The sequence below is a fragment of the Mercenaria mercenaria genome, chromosome 1 (assembly GCF_021730395.1).
Source record: "Mercenaria mercenaria strain notata chromosome 1, MADL_Memer_1, whole genome shotgun sequence".
Taxonomy (NCBI): Eukaryota; Metazoa; Mollusca; class Bivalvia; order Venerida; family Veneridae; genus Mercenaria; species Mercenaria mercenaria.
The window spans coordinates 67,794,212-67,812,512 of NC_069361.1; the positions used below are offsets into that span (position 1 = coordinate 67,794,212).

The window sequence follows — 18,301 nt, forward strand, 5'->3', positions numbered from 1 at the left end:
TGTGGTGGTACGCAAACTTTAACATTTGTGTGACACTCACGCTCACACTCACGCTGACGCCGGGGCGAGTAGGATAGCTCCCCTATTCTTCAAATAGTCAAGCTAAAAACCTGTCCAGGAGTTAATAAGAAGAAAAAGTTAAAGGTATTTCTATTCTTAACTCAAGCAGCCCCTTAAAAGCTTGAATGAATTTGTTAAAGGACCTTATAATGATGCTGCAATTCAAGTTTGATGAAGATCCATCTAGCGTTTCATTAGAAGGAGTTATTTAGATTCATTTCTAATTTTAGCTCTATTGGCCACTAAAAATGGGCCAAGCACCCCCAAATTTTTTTAATTTTGGAGAGGACCTTATAATGATGCTACAGACCAAGTCTGATGTAAATCCATTCAGTGGTTTAGAAGTAGTTGCTAAAACATATTATTTTTAGCCATCTGAGATCCATCAAGTGGTTCATTAGAAGAAGTTTTTCAAATGTATTTCTATTTTCAGCTTCTGGCCCTTAAAAGGGCCATGTGTCCCCAATCAAACACATTTAAGAGAGGACCTCATGATGATCCTCTTTACCAGGTTTGATGAAGATCCATCAAGCGGTTCATGAGAAGAACTTGTTTAAAGGTATTTCTATTTTAAACTGTAGCAGCCCCTAAAAGGCACACTGCCCAACTGAACAATGGTTGTGAAGGACCTTATAATGATACTACAATTCAAGGCTGATGAAGATCTCATCGAGTAGGTCATGAGAAGAAGTCATTTAAAGGCATGTCTAATTTTACCTATGGTAGGCCCTAAAAGGGGCTAATCATCCTCATTTGAACAAATTTGGAGAGGACCTTATAATGATGCTACAAACCATGTTTGAAAAAAATCCATCCAGCAGTTCATGAGAAGTTGTTATGAGGTTTTTCTATCTTTAGCTTTTGCAGCCCCTTAATAGGGCAAAGTGCCCCCATATGTACAAAATTGGGAGAGGACCTTATAATGAGGCTACATAACAAGATTGATGATCCATTAAGTGGTGCCTGAGAAGTTTCTTAAAGGTTTTTCTATTTTTAGCTCATGGCCCATGTTCCCCCAATCAAACAAATTTGAAAGAGGACCTTATAATGGTCCTATAAACCAGGTTTGATGAAGATCCATCAAGAGGTTCATGAGAAGAGCACCTTATATTGATGCTACAGACTAAGTTTGATGAACATAATATCAAGCAGTTCTTGAGAAGCAATTCTTTAAAAGTTTTTTATTTTATTTTTAGCTCTGGCAGCCCCTAAAAAGGGCCAGGAGAACCATTTGAACAAACACGATAGAGGTCCATGCCAAAATGCTACTGACTAAGTTTGGTGTAATTCTGACCAGTTGTTTCAGAGGAGAAGATGTTTAAAATAACAAGAGGACCATGATGGTCCTGAATCGCTCACCTGTCCCCACATGACCCAGTTTTGAACTGAGTATGACGTCGTTTTTTCAATTATATGACACAGTGACCTAGTTTTGAAGTTGACCTAGAAATCATCAAGATAAAAATTCTGACCAATTTTCATGAAGATCCATTGTAAAATATGGCCTCTAGAGAGGTCACAGGGTTTTTCTATTATTTGACCTAATGACCTATTTTTTGACCGCATATGACCCAGTTTTGAACTTGACCTAGATATCATCAAGGTGAACATTCTCAACAATTTTCATGAAGATCTCATGAAAAATATGGCCTCTAGAGAGGTCACAAGGTTTCTCTACTTTTAAACCTACTGACCTAGCTTTTGACCGCACATGACCCAATTTCGAACTTGACCTAGATATCATCAAGGTGAACATTCTGACCAATTTTCATGAGGATCCATTGAAAAATATGGACTCTAGGGAGGTCACAAGGTTTTTCTATTTTTAGACCTACTGACCTAGTTTTTGACCGCCGTTGACCCAGTTTCCAACTTGATCTAGATATTATCAAGATGAACATTCAGACCAACTTTCATACAGATCCCATGAAAAATATGGCCTCTAGAGAGGTCACAAGGTTTTTCTATTATTTGAACTAATGACCTAGTTTTTGAAGGCACGTGACCCAGTTTCGAACTTTAACTAGATATCATCAAGGTGAACATTCTCAACAATTTTCATAAGGATCCATAGAAAAGTATGACCTCTAGAGAGGTCACAAGGTTTCTCTATTTTTAGACCTACTGACCTAGTTTTTGACCGCACGTAACCCAGATTCAAACTTGACCTAGATATCATAAAGGTGAACATTCTGACCAATTTGCATGAAGATCCATTGGAAAATATGGCCTCTAGGGAGGTCACAAGGATTTTCTATTTTCTACTGACCTAGTTTTGGACCACACATGACCCAGTTTCGAACCTGACCTAGATATCATCAAGATAAACATTCTGACTAACATTCATAAAGATCCAAGGAAAAATGTGACCTCTAGAGTGGTCACAAGCAAAAGTTTATGCACGGACGGACGGACGAACGCACAGACGACAGATGCCGCGCGATCACAAAAGCTCACCTTGTGACTTTGTGACAGGTGAGCTAAAAATGTTGACGCTGGACACCAGACAATGCACAGTGGACAGTGGAAGCCAAACCATCTACTTTTACTAATATCTCACCCTGAACAAAGTTCAGTTGAGTTTAAAGAAACAAAAACATTTTCTCTATACAAACAAGAGCAGTCTACACTTAACAAAATTCCTAACCAGTCAGTTTATATTGTATTATTATTTTGTTAATAATGTATGTATTTACAAGATATTTCGCATACCCACATTTGAATAGCGTAGGTACTGCAGCTATCTATTGGTTTATTTTTGGCCGACACACATCTGACTAACTGCATTATGCGTTTTTTTTCCATATTTTGCATGTGCAGGGCATGCAGACCAGTACGCATGTGTTCATGAACACTTTTGGCATTACAGAGGAATGTCCTGCTAGAAAAACACATATTATGGTGAAATTGACACAAGAGCAACTTGCCCAAGCTGTCGGAAGTTTACAACAAAATTCCAAATCGGGCACTTAATGAATTGTACTTGGGTTAAATTTCTCCAAAAGAGCTTGGATGGTAGATAGCCACTGATTGAAGGTTCTTGTAAACAGAATAAGGTTAAAACTGGAAATAACCATCAAAGTAACAGCAAACAAATTATTTCAGAATTCTTTTGAAATTGCAAAAATAAACAAGAGCTTGTAGAACACAAAATGCCCCCCTTATGATGCATTCAGTAATTGCATAAGGAACAGAAATTATATGGTCATTGTGATCCTAAGCCCAAGTGTTCTCAAGTTATTGTCTGGAAATGGTTTTACTGTTCCAGGTCCCTGTGTCCTTGAGCTTTGGCCTACTGACCTCAAAATCAACATGGTTTAACTACTGGACATAATCAGCCTCCCTATCAACTTCTGTGATCCTAGGCCAAAGTGTTCTTGAGTTATCATCCGGAAACTGTTAAACTGTTCCTGGTCACTGTGACCTTGACCTTTGACCTACTGATCTAGGTTATCTGCTGGTCATGTCCAACCTCCTTATCAACTTTCGTGATCCTAGGCCCAAGCGTTCTTAAGTTATCATCCGGAAACCGTTTTACTGTTCTGGGTCACTGTGACCTTGACCTTTGACCTACTGATCTCGAAATCAAAAGGAGTCATCTGCTGGTCATGACCAACAACCCTATCAACTTTCATGGTCCTAGGCCAAAGTGTTCTTGAGTTATCATCCAGAAACTCTTTTGGGTCACTGTGACCTTGACCTTGGACCTACTGATCTCAAAATCAATAGAGGTCATTTGCTGGATATGACCAACCAGCCTATCAACTTTCATGATCCTAAGCCCAAGCGTTCTTGAGTTATCATCCAGAAACATACCGATGGACCGACCGACAGACATCTGCAACACAATATACCCCTCCTTCTTCAAAGGGGAGCATAATAAGAATCTACCCACGTTTTTGTTTTACCTCCCACCAGATTCTAGCCCTTTAGCCCTTTCATTGGTTGAGTAGTGTCACGTGGTTGTCCTCTGTATTTCTATAGGGGGTCAGTGGGTGATTGCGATTCAAAATGGCAGAAATTTGCATTTTCGATATAAAAATGAAGATAAAGTAAAATGGGAGGTAAAACAAATCAATTATTGGGTTTACTACTAACCCTCTATGGAAATATGTAGGGTCAGTATGCTTTCCGTAGAGGGTCAGTAACAAACCCAATAATTAATAGTGTTTTTCTGCTAGGACTTTCATAAGTAATGCCAAAAGTGTAAATGAACACTTGCATGTTGGTGCACATGCCCTGCATGTGCAAAATGTGCTATATTGGTTGAAACGTCTAATGCAGTTACATTGGTCGTGTCAGTCGACCAAAAAATAAATTAATAATAAGTTGCAGTACCTATTCAAATCTCGGAATGTGAAATTTCATGTGAATACATGTATGCTTTCATGACGAATTGGCCAGGTTCCAGACCTGACAATCAGAAATAAATTTATCAATACTAAGTTGTCTGTCAAGTTATATCAAACCTGTATCACCTACAATTGTTCCTTGTTTGATAGTGGATACATAAAAATGCCAAAAATATGATGACACTTGCCTTTGTTTACAGTTTTTTCTAGCGACATGTACTACCTGGGAAGTTGCAACATAGCAATTTACCGTACACCTCTGAAAGAGGTAACTCTGTTGTTTACCAGGTGTGGTCACAATGAACAGTACTTTGTGAAATATATATACGAGTTATAATAATAAAATCAGTTTTGCGAGTATTTATTTTCACAAATTAGCAAATCATATTTTCATTTATCTAAACAAAGCAAAGTGATTATAAAACTGTAGAATACTGCAAAAGCAGAAATTTTTGCGAGAGTTTAATTTTGGCTGCTTTCGCGAGGCCCTTCATCTCGCGAACATTAATCCTCAAGTAAATATTCACCATTAGTATAATTCAAATTTAAGTACGGCACCAAAGTACGGTACTAAAATGTTCAAAATCGCCAAATTTTGACCCAGAGAAAATATGTGATTTTACAGAAATTTCACAAGGGGTATAGTAAGAGTTTATTATTCTATGCACGGTTTCAACTATTTCAATGCTGGATAGTGAAACTGGACACATCTGAGGAAGCTGGAGCTGTTACTGGAGTGTTTAATGACTCTAATGGTGGATGAAGATATTGCACAATAGCTTTAGTCTGTGTAAGAAATATATTGTTATAAGGGAGATAAAGATAAAGTGTATCAAAACACTAATTAAGTATAATTCTAAGCAAAAAGGGGACATAATTCATAAAATACTGGTGCAGGGGTTATACACCTTGTGTCATAAATTATGATGTGGGTGATGATGTGGAACAACTACTTCAAGTTTGAATCAAATCCATTTAGTAACTACTAAGATATAGTGAAAATGCATCAAAATTATTCTTAAATTCCAAGTTAGTGGGCAAAATTCATGAAATATTGGTGCCACACTTATGTATCTTATATGATGTGGGTGATAGGGTGAAACAACTATTATAAGTTTTAATCAAATCCATTTAGTATTAAGTGAGATAGAGTGAAAGTGCACCAAAACTTTAACCTGAAATTCTAAGTAAAAAGGGGGAGATAATTCATCAAATATTGGTGCAAGAGTTATGGTGCTTATGTCATATGATGTGAGTGATGATGTTGAACAACTATTTTAAGTTTGAATCAAATCCAATTAGTAATTACTGAGATAGAGTGAAAGTGCATCAAAACTTTAACCCGAAATTCTAAGTAAAAGTGGGGGATAATTCATTAAATATTGGTACCAGAGCTATGGACCTTGTATCATATGATGTGAGAGATGATGTGGAACAACTACTTTCAGTTTGAATCAAATCCATTTAGTAATGATTAAGACAGAATGAAAGTGCAAAACTTTGACCTGAAATTCTAAGTAAAAAAGGGGGTAATTCATAAAAAAAAATCACACATAGGTCATATGCATTTCGCGTATTTAATCTTTTTTTTCAAATCTCAAAAATAAACACATGGACCTATGCATTTTATATCACCATATTAAAGGCCATATGTGCATTTACAACAATTTAGAAGTTACATTAAAATCTACATTGAAGAAAAATTTCTATTTGCAAAAATGTTATGTAAGTTATGATTTTCCCATAGACTCCAATTATGAAAAAGTGTGTGAGGTCCAATTTCTTCAAATCAGTCTAGCAAAAAATCAAGCACATGACCCTATCTTTTTTATTTGCTGAATTTTCTAAGTATATTTGAAGTTTTAAAAAATCAGAGTGTAATCTAATTCCGCATTGTGGAAAAAATTTCAACCTGGATGTGCAGAACTACCTTAAGTTAAAATAAGGCTGAGGTAGTGTGGGAACAGCCTTCTCATCATAATAGTGTCTTACTAACTTTATTTGTGGAATAGGTCTTCAAGTGCCTGCATCTTAACTGTATACCATTAGAACCAGCAACATTCCATAACCAGCCGAAAGACATTTATACAAGAAAGAATTTGACCAACAGTTGAGAGGGCAAGTGGCAAAAGTCAGTAACCTTTACCTTTTAGATATGGTTACTATTGATTTTTTAATCATTCCACTTTGGTTGCCATGGCATAATAAAGTCTGCAAAAATAACCATAATCTTCCACTATTCTGGAATATCCAAGTACATACTTTGTCATATTAAGTGAAGAAACGTTTAAAACAGCCAGTTAGCTAAGTTTGTAGAACACTCCTAGAAAGCGAGGGGTTGCAGGTTCGGTTCGAGCCCGGACTGATTGCATATGTTCCTCTGTGAAATTGACCCACATTATAAGAGCTAAAAATCAGCAAAAGATGAAAAAGACACACAAAACTTCAGTATTTAGTTTAATATATCTGCAACAATATTGCACTTACAAAAAACTTAACAAATGAAAAACATACATTGGAAATATTTTATTCAAAAAGTTAGCATTACAGCAAAATTTTTCAAAAGACAAAAAAAGACACAAAAGTTATTTTCATCATTTTGTGTTTGCTGTTAATTTAAATCATTTTAAAATTTTGCATGCACTTTAAACCTGAAAATTCAATCATATCTGAATATAAAGAATTCTGATAGTAAACATAATATATGTATATCTGCTGGTATGTTTTAAACAGAAACCAACATATGTATGTGTGAAGAATGATACTTGGATTTTATTTCCCATAAATCAAATGTGAAGGGTGTATGAAAAAAATAACTGAAACTAGAAGATGCTTTTGTAGAAAAGCGCATGTCTCCCCCAATGTATAGTCGTATAAACAAGAAGCGAAAGTCAAAGAGATACTGATGGTTGGCTGAAATAGGCCTCATGTACTTGGCATGTCCAATCATTCCACTAAGTTTCAACATTCTGGGCCTAGTGGTTCTCAAGTTATGAATTTGAAATGGATTTCCATGTTCAGGCCCCTGTGACCTTGACCTTTGATTGAGTGACCCCAAAATCAGTAGGGGTCATCAACTCTGCATGTCTAATCATCATATTGTTTCATCATTCTGGCTCAAGTGGTTCTTAAGTTATTGACTGGAAAGAGATTTCTATGTTCAGGCTCCTGTGACCTTGACCTTTGATGGCGTTACCCAAAAACAATAGGGGTCATCTACTCTGTAAGTCCTACCACCCAATGAAGTTTGAAGGTTTTAGGTCAAATGGTTCTCAAGTTATTGACCAAAATGGATTTCCATGTTCTATTCGCTATGACCTTGACCTTTAATGGAGTGACCCCAAAATCAATAGGGGTCATCTACTCTGCATGTCGAATCATCCTATGAAGTTTCAACATTCTGGGTCAAGTAGTTCTCAAGTTAATGACTGGAAATGGTTTTCCATGTTCAGGCCCCTGTGACCTTGACCTTTAATAGAGGGACCCCAAAATCAATAGGGGTCATCCATTCTGCATGTCCAATCATCCTATGAAGTTTCAACATTCTGGGTCAAGTAGTTCTCAAGTTAATGACCAGAAATGGTTTTCCATGTTCAGGCCCCTGTGACCTTGACCTTTAATAGAGTGACCCCAAAATCATTAGGAGTCATCTACTCTGCATGTTTGATCATCTTATAAAGTTTCAACATTCTGGGTCAAGTAATTCTTAAGTTATTGATCAGAAATGGGTTTTCCATGTTCAGGCTCCTGTGACCTTGACCTTTAACATAGTGACCCTAAAACCAAAAGGGGTCATCTACCCTGCATGACCAATCATTCTATGAAGTTTAAACATTCTGGGTCAAGTGGTTCTTAAGTTATTGATTGGAAATGGTTTTCTATGTTCAGGCCCCTGTGGCCATGACCTTTGATGGAATGACCCCCAAAACAATAGCGGTTGCCTACTCCATAAGCCCTGCCATTCTATAAAGTTTGAAGGTTCTAGGTCAAATGGTTCTTCAGTTATTGATAGGAAATAAACTGTGATGGACGGACAGGGCAAAAACAATAGGTCTTCCCCCTCAGATTTGAAGGTTTTGAAGCAGAAAATATATATTGTTGTTAGATATTTTTAACATGCAGGACAAGAATTTGACCCAATAATATGTCTGTGCTAGTATTTTAAAAATATTGAAAAAGCACTTTTTATGTCTTCAAATTTAAACGCAATGCTAATTCATTTTGCTGTAAATAACACCAGTTTAAGTGAACCAATATCACAGAAACTGGATTCTGAAACCTAATGTGTTTTATTAAAGAAAGGATCAAGAAGATCACTTGAATTACGCAAATGATGTTCTACAGCGGGAAAGCAGTAAGTTCACATTAAATGCTTCAGCTTGCTGACAGTCCCTCTAACAGGAGCAGCAAAATCTAATTTTGTCTTACTTGTCCATTTTTGCCATGAGCTATTTTCTTATTGTCTGTATAATACAAGAGCACCGCCTTGCAGGTGCTGTCGCTCATCTGATTTTTTTTGTATAATAGAAATATTGTCCTACTCATGATTTTCTAAGTCTAAAAAGGGCCATCTTTCTTGCAAAAGCAGGATAGAGTTATGTTTCTTGATGTACAGTGTCCACTTATGATGGTGAAAAACTGTTGCAAGTTTTAAAGCAATAGCTTTGATAGTTTATGAGAAAAGTTGCCTTAAACATAATACTCAACCAAGAAAATGATTTTCTAAGTCCAAAAGGGGCAATAATTATTGCAAAAAGCAGGATGGAGTTATGTTGCTTGCTGTACAGGGTCAGCTTATGATGGTGAACAAGTGTTGCAAGTTTCAAAGCAATAGCTTTGATAGTTTAAGAGAAAAAGTTGACCTAAACATAAAACTTAACCAAAATATCTGATATTTTCTAAGTCCAAAAGGGGCCATAAATCTTGCAAAAAGCAGGATGGAGTTATGTTTCTTGCTGTACAGGGTCAGCTTATGATGGTGAACAAGTGTTGCAAGGTTTAAAGCAATAGCTTTGATAGTTTAGGATAAAAGCTGACCTAAACATAAAACTTAACCAAGAAAACTGATTTTCTAAGTCCAAAAGGGGCAATAATTCTTGCAAAAAGCAAGATGGAGTTATGTTTCTTGATGTACAGGGTCCACTTATGATGGTGAACAAGTATTCCAAGTTTCAAAGCAATAGCTTTGATAGTTTAGGAGAAAAGTTGACTTAAACATAAAACTTAACCAAGAAATCTGATATTTTCTAAGTACAAAAGGGGCCATAAATCTTGCAAAAAGCAAGATGGAGTTATGTTTCTTGCTATACAGGGTCAGCTTATGATGGTGAACAAGTATTCCAAGTTTCAAAGCAATAGCTTTGATAGTTTAGGAGAAAAGCTGACCTAAACATAAAACTTAACCAGGCAACGCCGACGCAGACGCCGACGCCGATGCCGACAACCGCTCAAGTGATGACAATAACTCATCATTTTTTTTCAAAAAATCAGATGAGCTAATAATATAAAGTGCAGTGAAACTCTATTTGTCCAGATGGGCTGTGCAACAAGCTGGCAATTTGGACATTGAATTCTGCATCCCTGTTATTTGTTAATAAAATATATGATAAAAAGGTACTTCAAGAAGAAAGTCTATGTATTTGCAGTTCATAGCAACTCAAAATCCTGCTGTTATTTGGAATGACGATTCACAATTTATATCACAGTGGTACTTGATAGTGAGAACAATTCCTCAAGTTTTCCATTTCACAGTCTGCAAGAAAATGTTTCACATAAATTAATAACATGAAGAATATATGTGTACAAGTACAAATGTAATAAGAAATTGTTTGCAAAACACACATGCTGTAGAAATGGCACACAAGACACAGGGTTTGGGTTAGAATAGTACAAACATAATTTGTGCGCCCAATGCACCTCATCATCTTTTAAAAATTGTGTAAAGTTTCATCAAAATCTGCTGAATAATGTAAAAGATACTGCTATGGCACAAAGTTTTTGGCAAACAGAGAGGCAGGCTAGCATACACACATACAGTGTGAATACTATATGCCTTTGTCATAATTAAACACGAGTCTGAAATTGAAGTTTGTAACTTAGACTTCATAAAATAGATTTATCTTGACAGTTTCATTAAACTCTACTATAAGCTTATCATTCATGAAATCACCTGAAAAATACCCCCTGAATTTGCTTTGACGTAATATACTTTGAAATCATTTGATTTCCATAGCAAGAGATGCTGTGGCTCTTTGGTAGGGTCTTGAAATTGTGGATGTCAAAGAACTAGACAGGTAAGATAATCGGGAAGTTGTCAGGACACAAATAAAAAGGAGCTGCGTTCAATAAACGTTTGATGCTCCCGGTGGCATCCTTGTTGATACAAAGCAACCAAAGTCCAAAACGAGGTCAAGTTCAAGGTCAAGGTCAAACTGAAGTCAGGTGATGTCTGAAGATGAGGAATGGTCACAGGTTACATCTGCATTAGTATCAAGTCATTCTAGTAAGGGGTATTGATGCTTGACGAAACGGTCCCATTTGGTTAACCTCTAGAGCTATCACTAATATCCCTCGATACTGTTTGATACAGGGTAAGTATCGTCCTGACTGGGTAAACAACTGATACTATGATATGAAAATCCTTCCAGTGGATAGGATGGTATGGAGAGAACACAAATTTGAGCTCTTTGACCTGTGACCTCTTAATGTGTCTTTGACCTTTGACCAAGTGATCTAGCCCTATGTTCACAATATACATTCAGTCTCAGCTGAGTTTGATAATGAAATTTTATTTGTTATTTATATCTAAGTAGCATGTTTAAAACTAAATATGACATCACAAACTTTTTTCCAGTGACTATGCATTATTGATGATCAGTCTCAGTTGGAATTTAGTCTTGCAGTTTGAGCAAAATTGATTTAAAAATTTCAAATTCAAACTCAGTTGAGACCGAAAAATGTTTTGTGAACACGGGGCCAGAGTTGTGAACTCTGCATATTGTCTTGATAAAGTTAAGAATTGATGCTAGTTTTATGAAATTCATTTCAGTGGTTTAGAAGATACTGAGTGGACACAAATTTGAGCATTATAACCTTTGACCTTCAAGTGTGATCTTGACCTTTGACCTAGGTTGTGCACTCTCTTGATGAGGTTAACAATTGATGCTAATTTTATGAAAAATCCTTCCAGTGGTAAAAGAAGATTGGAGCAGGAACAAATTTAAGCCATACAACCTTTGACCTCCTAATGTGACCTTGACCTTAAATAGAGTGACTTTGGTAACATGCTCTGTAAGTCAGCTTTATGAGGTTTTATGAAAATCTTCCCAGCAGTTAATATGTCGAACAGACGGACAGACCAATGGATCAACGGTCAGACATACATGAATCCAATATAGACCCCCATATACTTTTTATCTAGGGTGTAATCATTATACCTGATCCTTCAAAACACCATTGGCTACGAACCACTCCCTGGAATTAGGTTTTAATGCCTCGACATATTTCTGTAATCCCTGTCTGTCTCTTTGTGAACGAAACGTCTGGAAAGAAAAATAGATTGTTACGCAACAATTATGCAATTCAAACTAAATATCATAATCTGTCAATTTATATAGATTTATTACTCAATGCTACATTTTATTCTCTATCTAAACTTCAAGAAAACCTGGGTAATAATCTTTACATGGAATTTTACTGTTTTCTTTATAACATCTACAGTATAACCTCCTTTATGAAGCGAGCACCTCCTTATAAATGTATTATAAATACATTTTGTTTCCTTTTAGATGAAAGTAAGCCTTAAATTGTATTCCAGTAACATATTGAGCTATGTTCCCCATCTCATCATCACAATCACTGACAATGATCACCTTACTCAAGAAGGATATACATGTGATCTAACAACAAGTAAAACAGATATCTAAACAGCCTGCTTACCTCAATGACTGCATCATGACACTGCATTCTCCTGGCAAGCTCCAGTCTTTTATCAACATCATCCACAAGCTTTAAGTACTGACACAGTACCTGTTTGTACAAATGACATGTTTCTTATTGATTGTAAGGAAAAGATTGATACTGATACATTTACAAGCATGCCCGTACCAAAGAATAATTGGGGGGGGGGGGGGGGGGGGGGGCAGCACCAGTCTAGAACAAAGACATCACACTGCTCAGGAGCATAGCAAGTGCTCATAGCAAGTAGGTATTGGAGGGCTGCCTTTGCCAATGTTGTGTGTGTGGGGGGGGGGGGGGTTGGGGGAGGCTAGGAATATTTTTCAAATATGGGTATGAACAAGAGCTGTACGATGCCAATGCTCGACTATTCGAAAATATTATCTCAGAAGCAGGAAAATATTACCCAAAATGTTAAAATATCTAAAAAGTTAAATATACGTTCAAAAGGGGACATAATTTGACCAAAATGCATGTCAGAGTTATGATACTTGATGCTTTCAACTAAACTTATAACACCGAAGTTACATGTGAAGTTTCAACTTAATATCTGCATTTGTTCTGCAGATAGTAACTTGCATGCAAAACTTTAACCAGAATTTTCTAAGTCCAAAAGTGCCCAAAATACATGTCAGAGTTATGGGACTTGACCAAGTGAGGTTGGTACTTATTCTAGAAAAAGAAAAAATAAGTTTCAAATCTATATGCCTTTAAGTAATGGCTGTATGTACTTGCACGCAAAACTTTAACCAGGATTTTCTAAGTCTGAAAGGGGGCATAATTTGGCCAAAATGAAGGTCAGTTATGAGACTTGATGCTATCAACTACTTTGATAAACCCAAAGACACAAGTGAAGTTTCAATTCAATATCTGCATTAGTTTTGGAGATAGTAACTTGCATATAAAACTTTAACCAGAATTTTCTAAGTCCAAAAGGGGGCATAATTTGCTCAAAATACATGTAAGAGTTATAGGACCTGACCCAGTGAGGTTGGTAATTGACCTAGAAAAAGAAAAAATAAGTTTCAAAGCTATATGCATTTAAATGATAGCTATATGTCCATGCATGCAAAACTTTAACCAAGGTGTGATGCCGACGCCAGGGTGAGTAGAACAGCTAGATTATTCTTCGAATAGTCAAGCTAAAAATGGTGTACTCTTGGGCATTTAATGGTGGCAGTACTTCCCTCATTTTAGGAATTCTGGTGCTCTCCTCTTTGAAATTTTTGAAATACAGACATGAAATGGTGGGCTCATGTGCATTTTAGGTCTAAATTTTGAGGTAATTGAAAAGTAACTCCCCTCCTGATGAGGGGGGTGGGGGTTATTTTTAGGGAGGTCAGGGGGCTCTCCCCCTGAAAATGTTGAAATACAGGTATGAAATGGTGGTCTCTGGTGTGTCTGGGTCTAAATTTTGAGAGAAAAAAATTTCCTTTGTCAAAATTGTAGGGTGCATCTTTAATGAGTATAGGTCACTTCGCAGCCAACTGGGTTGGTTGGGAACACACGCCCACTCTGCTGGGCCCTGAGTTACAAGTACTCAAAACGTAAGAATCTGTCACAAGCTCTAAATGCAAATGGGAATGTCAGGTAACACTCTGTTGGGTGATTTTTTCTTAAATACAATAGCGTATAAATTTATGCATTCTTTTATAAATGCTACATTCATTCATATAGGATATCTGGTATTGAATAAGATAGATCAAGTGAATTTTAATGAAAATACGATGTTTTTAATGAAGTCAAACCATAAACATACAGTAAAATAAAGAAGTCTGTGACCAGTGTGAGACAAAAATCTCACATCAGATTTTTATTCAGGAAACTGCACCAGGTGACTTAATATTTACTCAACATCCACGCTTTTTGGCCTTACCTCAGGAGGTGCTTCTGCTTTATATATGATAGATGCTACTTTATCAAATCCTATAACACACCTCATCTTTGTACCAAAAAAGCCCTGAAAAACAGCAAAGGAACCTTTGAAAATTATTTGGGTTTAATATTTCTTTCTTCTTTCAAAAAAACTTTAATAACTCAATTTTAGCCATACCATGTTATGTTGGAGTCCATTTATTGCTGAACAATTTTGTGTAATCATTTTGTTTATATGAATGACTTTTAACTACAGATGTGCTGTGTTCTCTGGTTACTGGTGCTACCTGATTGCAATATGTGCCACAACATTAATCATGTGAGCCGTGCCATGGGAAAACCAACATAGTGGGTGTGCGACCAGCATGGATCCAGACCAGCCTGCGCATCTGCGCAGTCTGGTCAGGATCCATGCTGTTCGCTTTTAGAGCCTACTGCAATTAGAGAAACCATTAGCAAACAGCATGGATCCTGACCAGTCTGCGCGGATGCGCAGGCTGGTCTGGATCCATGCTGGGCGCAAACCCACTATGTTGATTTTCTCATGGCATGGCTCATGTGTACTTGTTTACTTGTCTATATTTTTGATATTAATGAAAGGGGGCCTAACTTTTCATGGTTCTTTGAATGCATTATAATCCATGAAATTTAATCTTGAAAAAGGCAAACTTTCAGCTGCTTGTATCTTTAAAATTGAAAATCCAAGAATTTATATTCCCAAGAAAAAGTTTGTTTCGCTGAAGGCACAAAATGTATGCTTACATAATTAATTTACTTTAAAGTATGAAATTCTTAAGATATTTTGTATCATTGTACATACCTTGGTCCTACACATATCTTCTATATCACCCCACTTTCTCAACCTGGACCTGGCTTTCACTGCCGTCCATACATACTGCTTCTCCGTCAACTGAAATAAGTCATACAAATAATGATAATCCTAGGCTTAATCAGCCTGCTTGCTACATGAAGTACCTAAACAGTATTCCTTAAACTGTTGTTTTTTAACATATCAGATAGTTCTGCTTAAACATTTCTAAATAAACCTAACCTTACCAATTTAAATCTCACATAGGTCTTCATGTATCTCTTGAATTTGTTTTACAAGAATAGTGAAGAATTCATATTTGGCTTCTAGGACTTCATAATAACGGTGAATATTGCAACTGACATCAAGATTATAATTTGGTCTGAAAAGTAGTCAACTTAGTTAGTTTCTTTGAAACTGATCAGTCATGACTAGAAATATGATCAACTGGTAAGATCATATGACAGATGTTCTTTTTTCTATTTTGTCCCTTTTTTCACACCAATAAAAATTTATGTCATACAGCATTTTTCCAGCTGTTTGTGGTGGAGGAAGACTCAACGTATCCTTCTTTTTGTTTGGTTTAACATCACACCAATACAATTATATGGACTCAATAAAAGATTCCCGACCTCATAATGGTGTACACAGCAGTAATACAGAGTCACTGTGGTAAACACAAGTATATTAATAATTGAAGTTGACTGGTTCAAATTACCTGGTGTTCTTTCCGGATGCTTGCTGGGCTTGACAACAGGTTCTCACCCTCCTCATAGTGGTACACACAACAGTAATACAGTGTGGTAATCACAGGCATGTTAATGATAGAGGCTTTCCGCGGCACCTGACGGAACAACATGTGCTTTCCTTCTTTCTCCAACATTTCATCTCCTACCTGTAGAAAAGATCTGAATAAGTTCATGTTAATAGCTTGCACACATTGATTCTTCCTTTCAGTAACTGTACTTCAACTATCTCACATAAATTTACAGATTTGATATTGTATAAATTAATACATTACACTGTACTTAAGTATCTTAAAACTGCACGCTGATTTAAATGTAACTGAATATATTTACATTTAGACAGTGAAACATTTTAAAGATTTACTGACTAAAATATAAAGTTACTGAATGCCTTGCCAGCCAATAGTCAAAACCACAGCCAGAGACCAAAGAGTAAATAGCTTTGACTATTGACTGGCTAGCCATTTGGTAAGAATTTTTTTATGTGATACGTTTTTCACTGATTAATTTTCAAGTATTGATTTATTAGCCCAGAAAATATACATTAGACAGTCATAGACCGGCAATTTATATATCGTGTCTTGTAAGAAACAAAGACGTTTTAGAAGCAACTTACATCTACAGGTCTTTGCCTCTGAAGCAGGGATATCTGTTGCTGTAGCAGTCCACAATCATGTTCTAGCCCAGGGGTCATCTCAAAATGAGCCCTGAAATTGTAAAACACGAGTCCAAATAATGCAGATGATAAAATTTAAACGGAAAAATAAATTCAGTGAATTACAGAAGTAACATAGGATGACCTCTGAAAACTTATCTTTTACCATATTTTAACCACATAATGGAAGAAAGTCAAAAACATTACTTGCATAATTCAAGTCAACAGTTTCATACTAACCACTAGACAACTGCTCCCTTAAATGGTTACAGCAGAAGGGTCATTTAAAAGAAGTTCTGACGGATGATGGACTGTGAGTTATCACAATAACACCTTTAGCATGTGTGCTCTGATGAGATTAAAATGCTGCTTGTCTCGGTTAAGTGGTTTTCCCAAAAACTAGTGAAAATGATGATGAATGAATGTTCCTACTACCGTTCCTTGTGTTTAGTTGGTCATTTTATTGCATAATATGCATTACACAAATACATATATCTGATAAATATCTAGTACCTAAAGCTCAGTATGTGGATTTATATGCAATAAACACTTGACACAGCATAATATAAACAAGATATTCAAAATCCTGAAGAAGTTGCAACTTTATTAAACAAATATTATAAAATAAATATATTAACAAAGGTGAACTTACTGTAAACAACCTTTGACTCTCTGTATTTTAGCTAAAGGATCATCCACATTCACTGCTTGTTTATACTTGAACATCTGCAATATGTACTCAGGTTATGCAGCAACAGTATGTGATATTTAGCTAAAGATATTTACATGTGACATTTAATTAAGATATTTACATATGACATTTAATTAAAGATATTTACTCCAAACTATTAAACTGATCAATATAGATATTGAACCTGTACTGCCAGTTTAAGTGTATGTTTATAAGGAGTAAATTTTACTGACAGAAATGAAATGTGTGTATGTGTGCTTATCTATAATAGCCCTCGGTAACCTGTATGGGCCACTCCTCCAGAAAAACTGTTATTAGACTATTCTGTGAGTTCAGACGATGCTTCAATTCCATTTGCTTCTCTGTGTTTATTAGTTACATGAGCCTGCTATAAAACACCCATACACCAGACTCTCATTCGAATGTGAAATATCTTTTAGTTTAAGAAGTGGGGGATTAAACTTAGGACTCCTGGTTTCCTAATCACACAGTGTTACTACCATACCACTGTGCCCACTCTTACAGAAATGACAATGATGTCAGTAGTTTTTTATATATATTTGAGAAATCTCTTATCTTATAGCAGTTGCATTATTCATTTTAACTGTTTAAACTACAATGTATGTTAAACAACTTACAGCTAACTCCTCTGCCCTGTTCAACAACCTGAAGTAAAAGAAGGAAAGAGATCAATTAATCACAAAAAATAATACATTATACATTTTGTATAATAAAATCTCAGACAGGTTTCACTAAACAGTATAAATGTTTTCTGAATTGATTTTCTGAATTGTATAAAAAATATATGAAACTGAAAGATGCTTTTGTAGAAAAACCCATGTCTCCCCCAATGCATAGTCTTATAGGCAAAAAAATCATTAGGGGACATGAGCGAAAGTCAAACAGACACTGATGGTTGGCTGCAACAGGGATAATCTACTTGACATGTCTAATCATCCAAAGAAGTTTCAACATTCTGGGTCTAATGATTCTCAAGTTGTGAAATGGAAATGGTTTTCCATGTTCAGGCCCCTGTGACCTTTGATCGAGTGACCCCAAGATCAGTAGGGGTCATCTATTCTACATGTCCAATCATCCTTTTAAGTTTCAACACATTGGGTCAAGTGGTTCTCAAATTACTGATTAGAAGAGTTTTCT

General features: G+C 36.1%; 1 protein-coding gene across 5 annotated transcripts in view; it reads right to left on the bottom strand.

The window, feature by feature from the left end:
* Nucleotides 1-4,757: 4,757 nt before the first annotated feature.
* The window catches only part of LOC123535249 (spermatogenesis-defective protein 39 homolog), a 63,803-nt gene continuing 50,259 nt past the window's right edge, over nucleotides 4,758-18,301 (bottom strand). For all 5 annotated transcript variants that reach the window (XM_053550075.1, XM_053550068.1, XM_053550076.1 and 2 more), the window contains 9 exons: nucleotides 17,782-17,809; nucleotides 17,105-17,178; nucleotides 16,414-16,504; nucleotides 15,770-15,946; nucleotides 15,064-15,153; nucleotides 14,245-14,328; nucleotides 12,351-12,440; nucleotides 11,849-11,953; nucleotides 4,758-10,164 (listed from right to left, as the gene is read on the bottom strand). In XM_053550075.1, coding sequence (XP_053406050.1) covers nucleotides 10,144-10,164; nucleotides 11,849-11,953; nucleotides 12,351-12,440; nucleotides 14,245-14,328; nucleotides 15,064-15,153; nucleotides 15,770-15,946; nucleotides 16,414-16,504; nucleotides 17,105-17,178; nucleotides 17,782-17,809 — 760 coding nt within the window. In that variant the 3' untranslated portion in view covers nucleotides 4,758-10,143. The remainder of the gene's footprint in view (nucleotides 10,165-11,848; nucleotides 11,954-12,350; nucleotides 12,441-14,244; nucleotides 14,329-15,063; nucleotides 15,154-15,769; nucleotides 15,947-16,413; nucleotides 16,505-17,104; nucleotides 17,179-17,781; nucleotides 17,810-18,301) is intronic.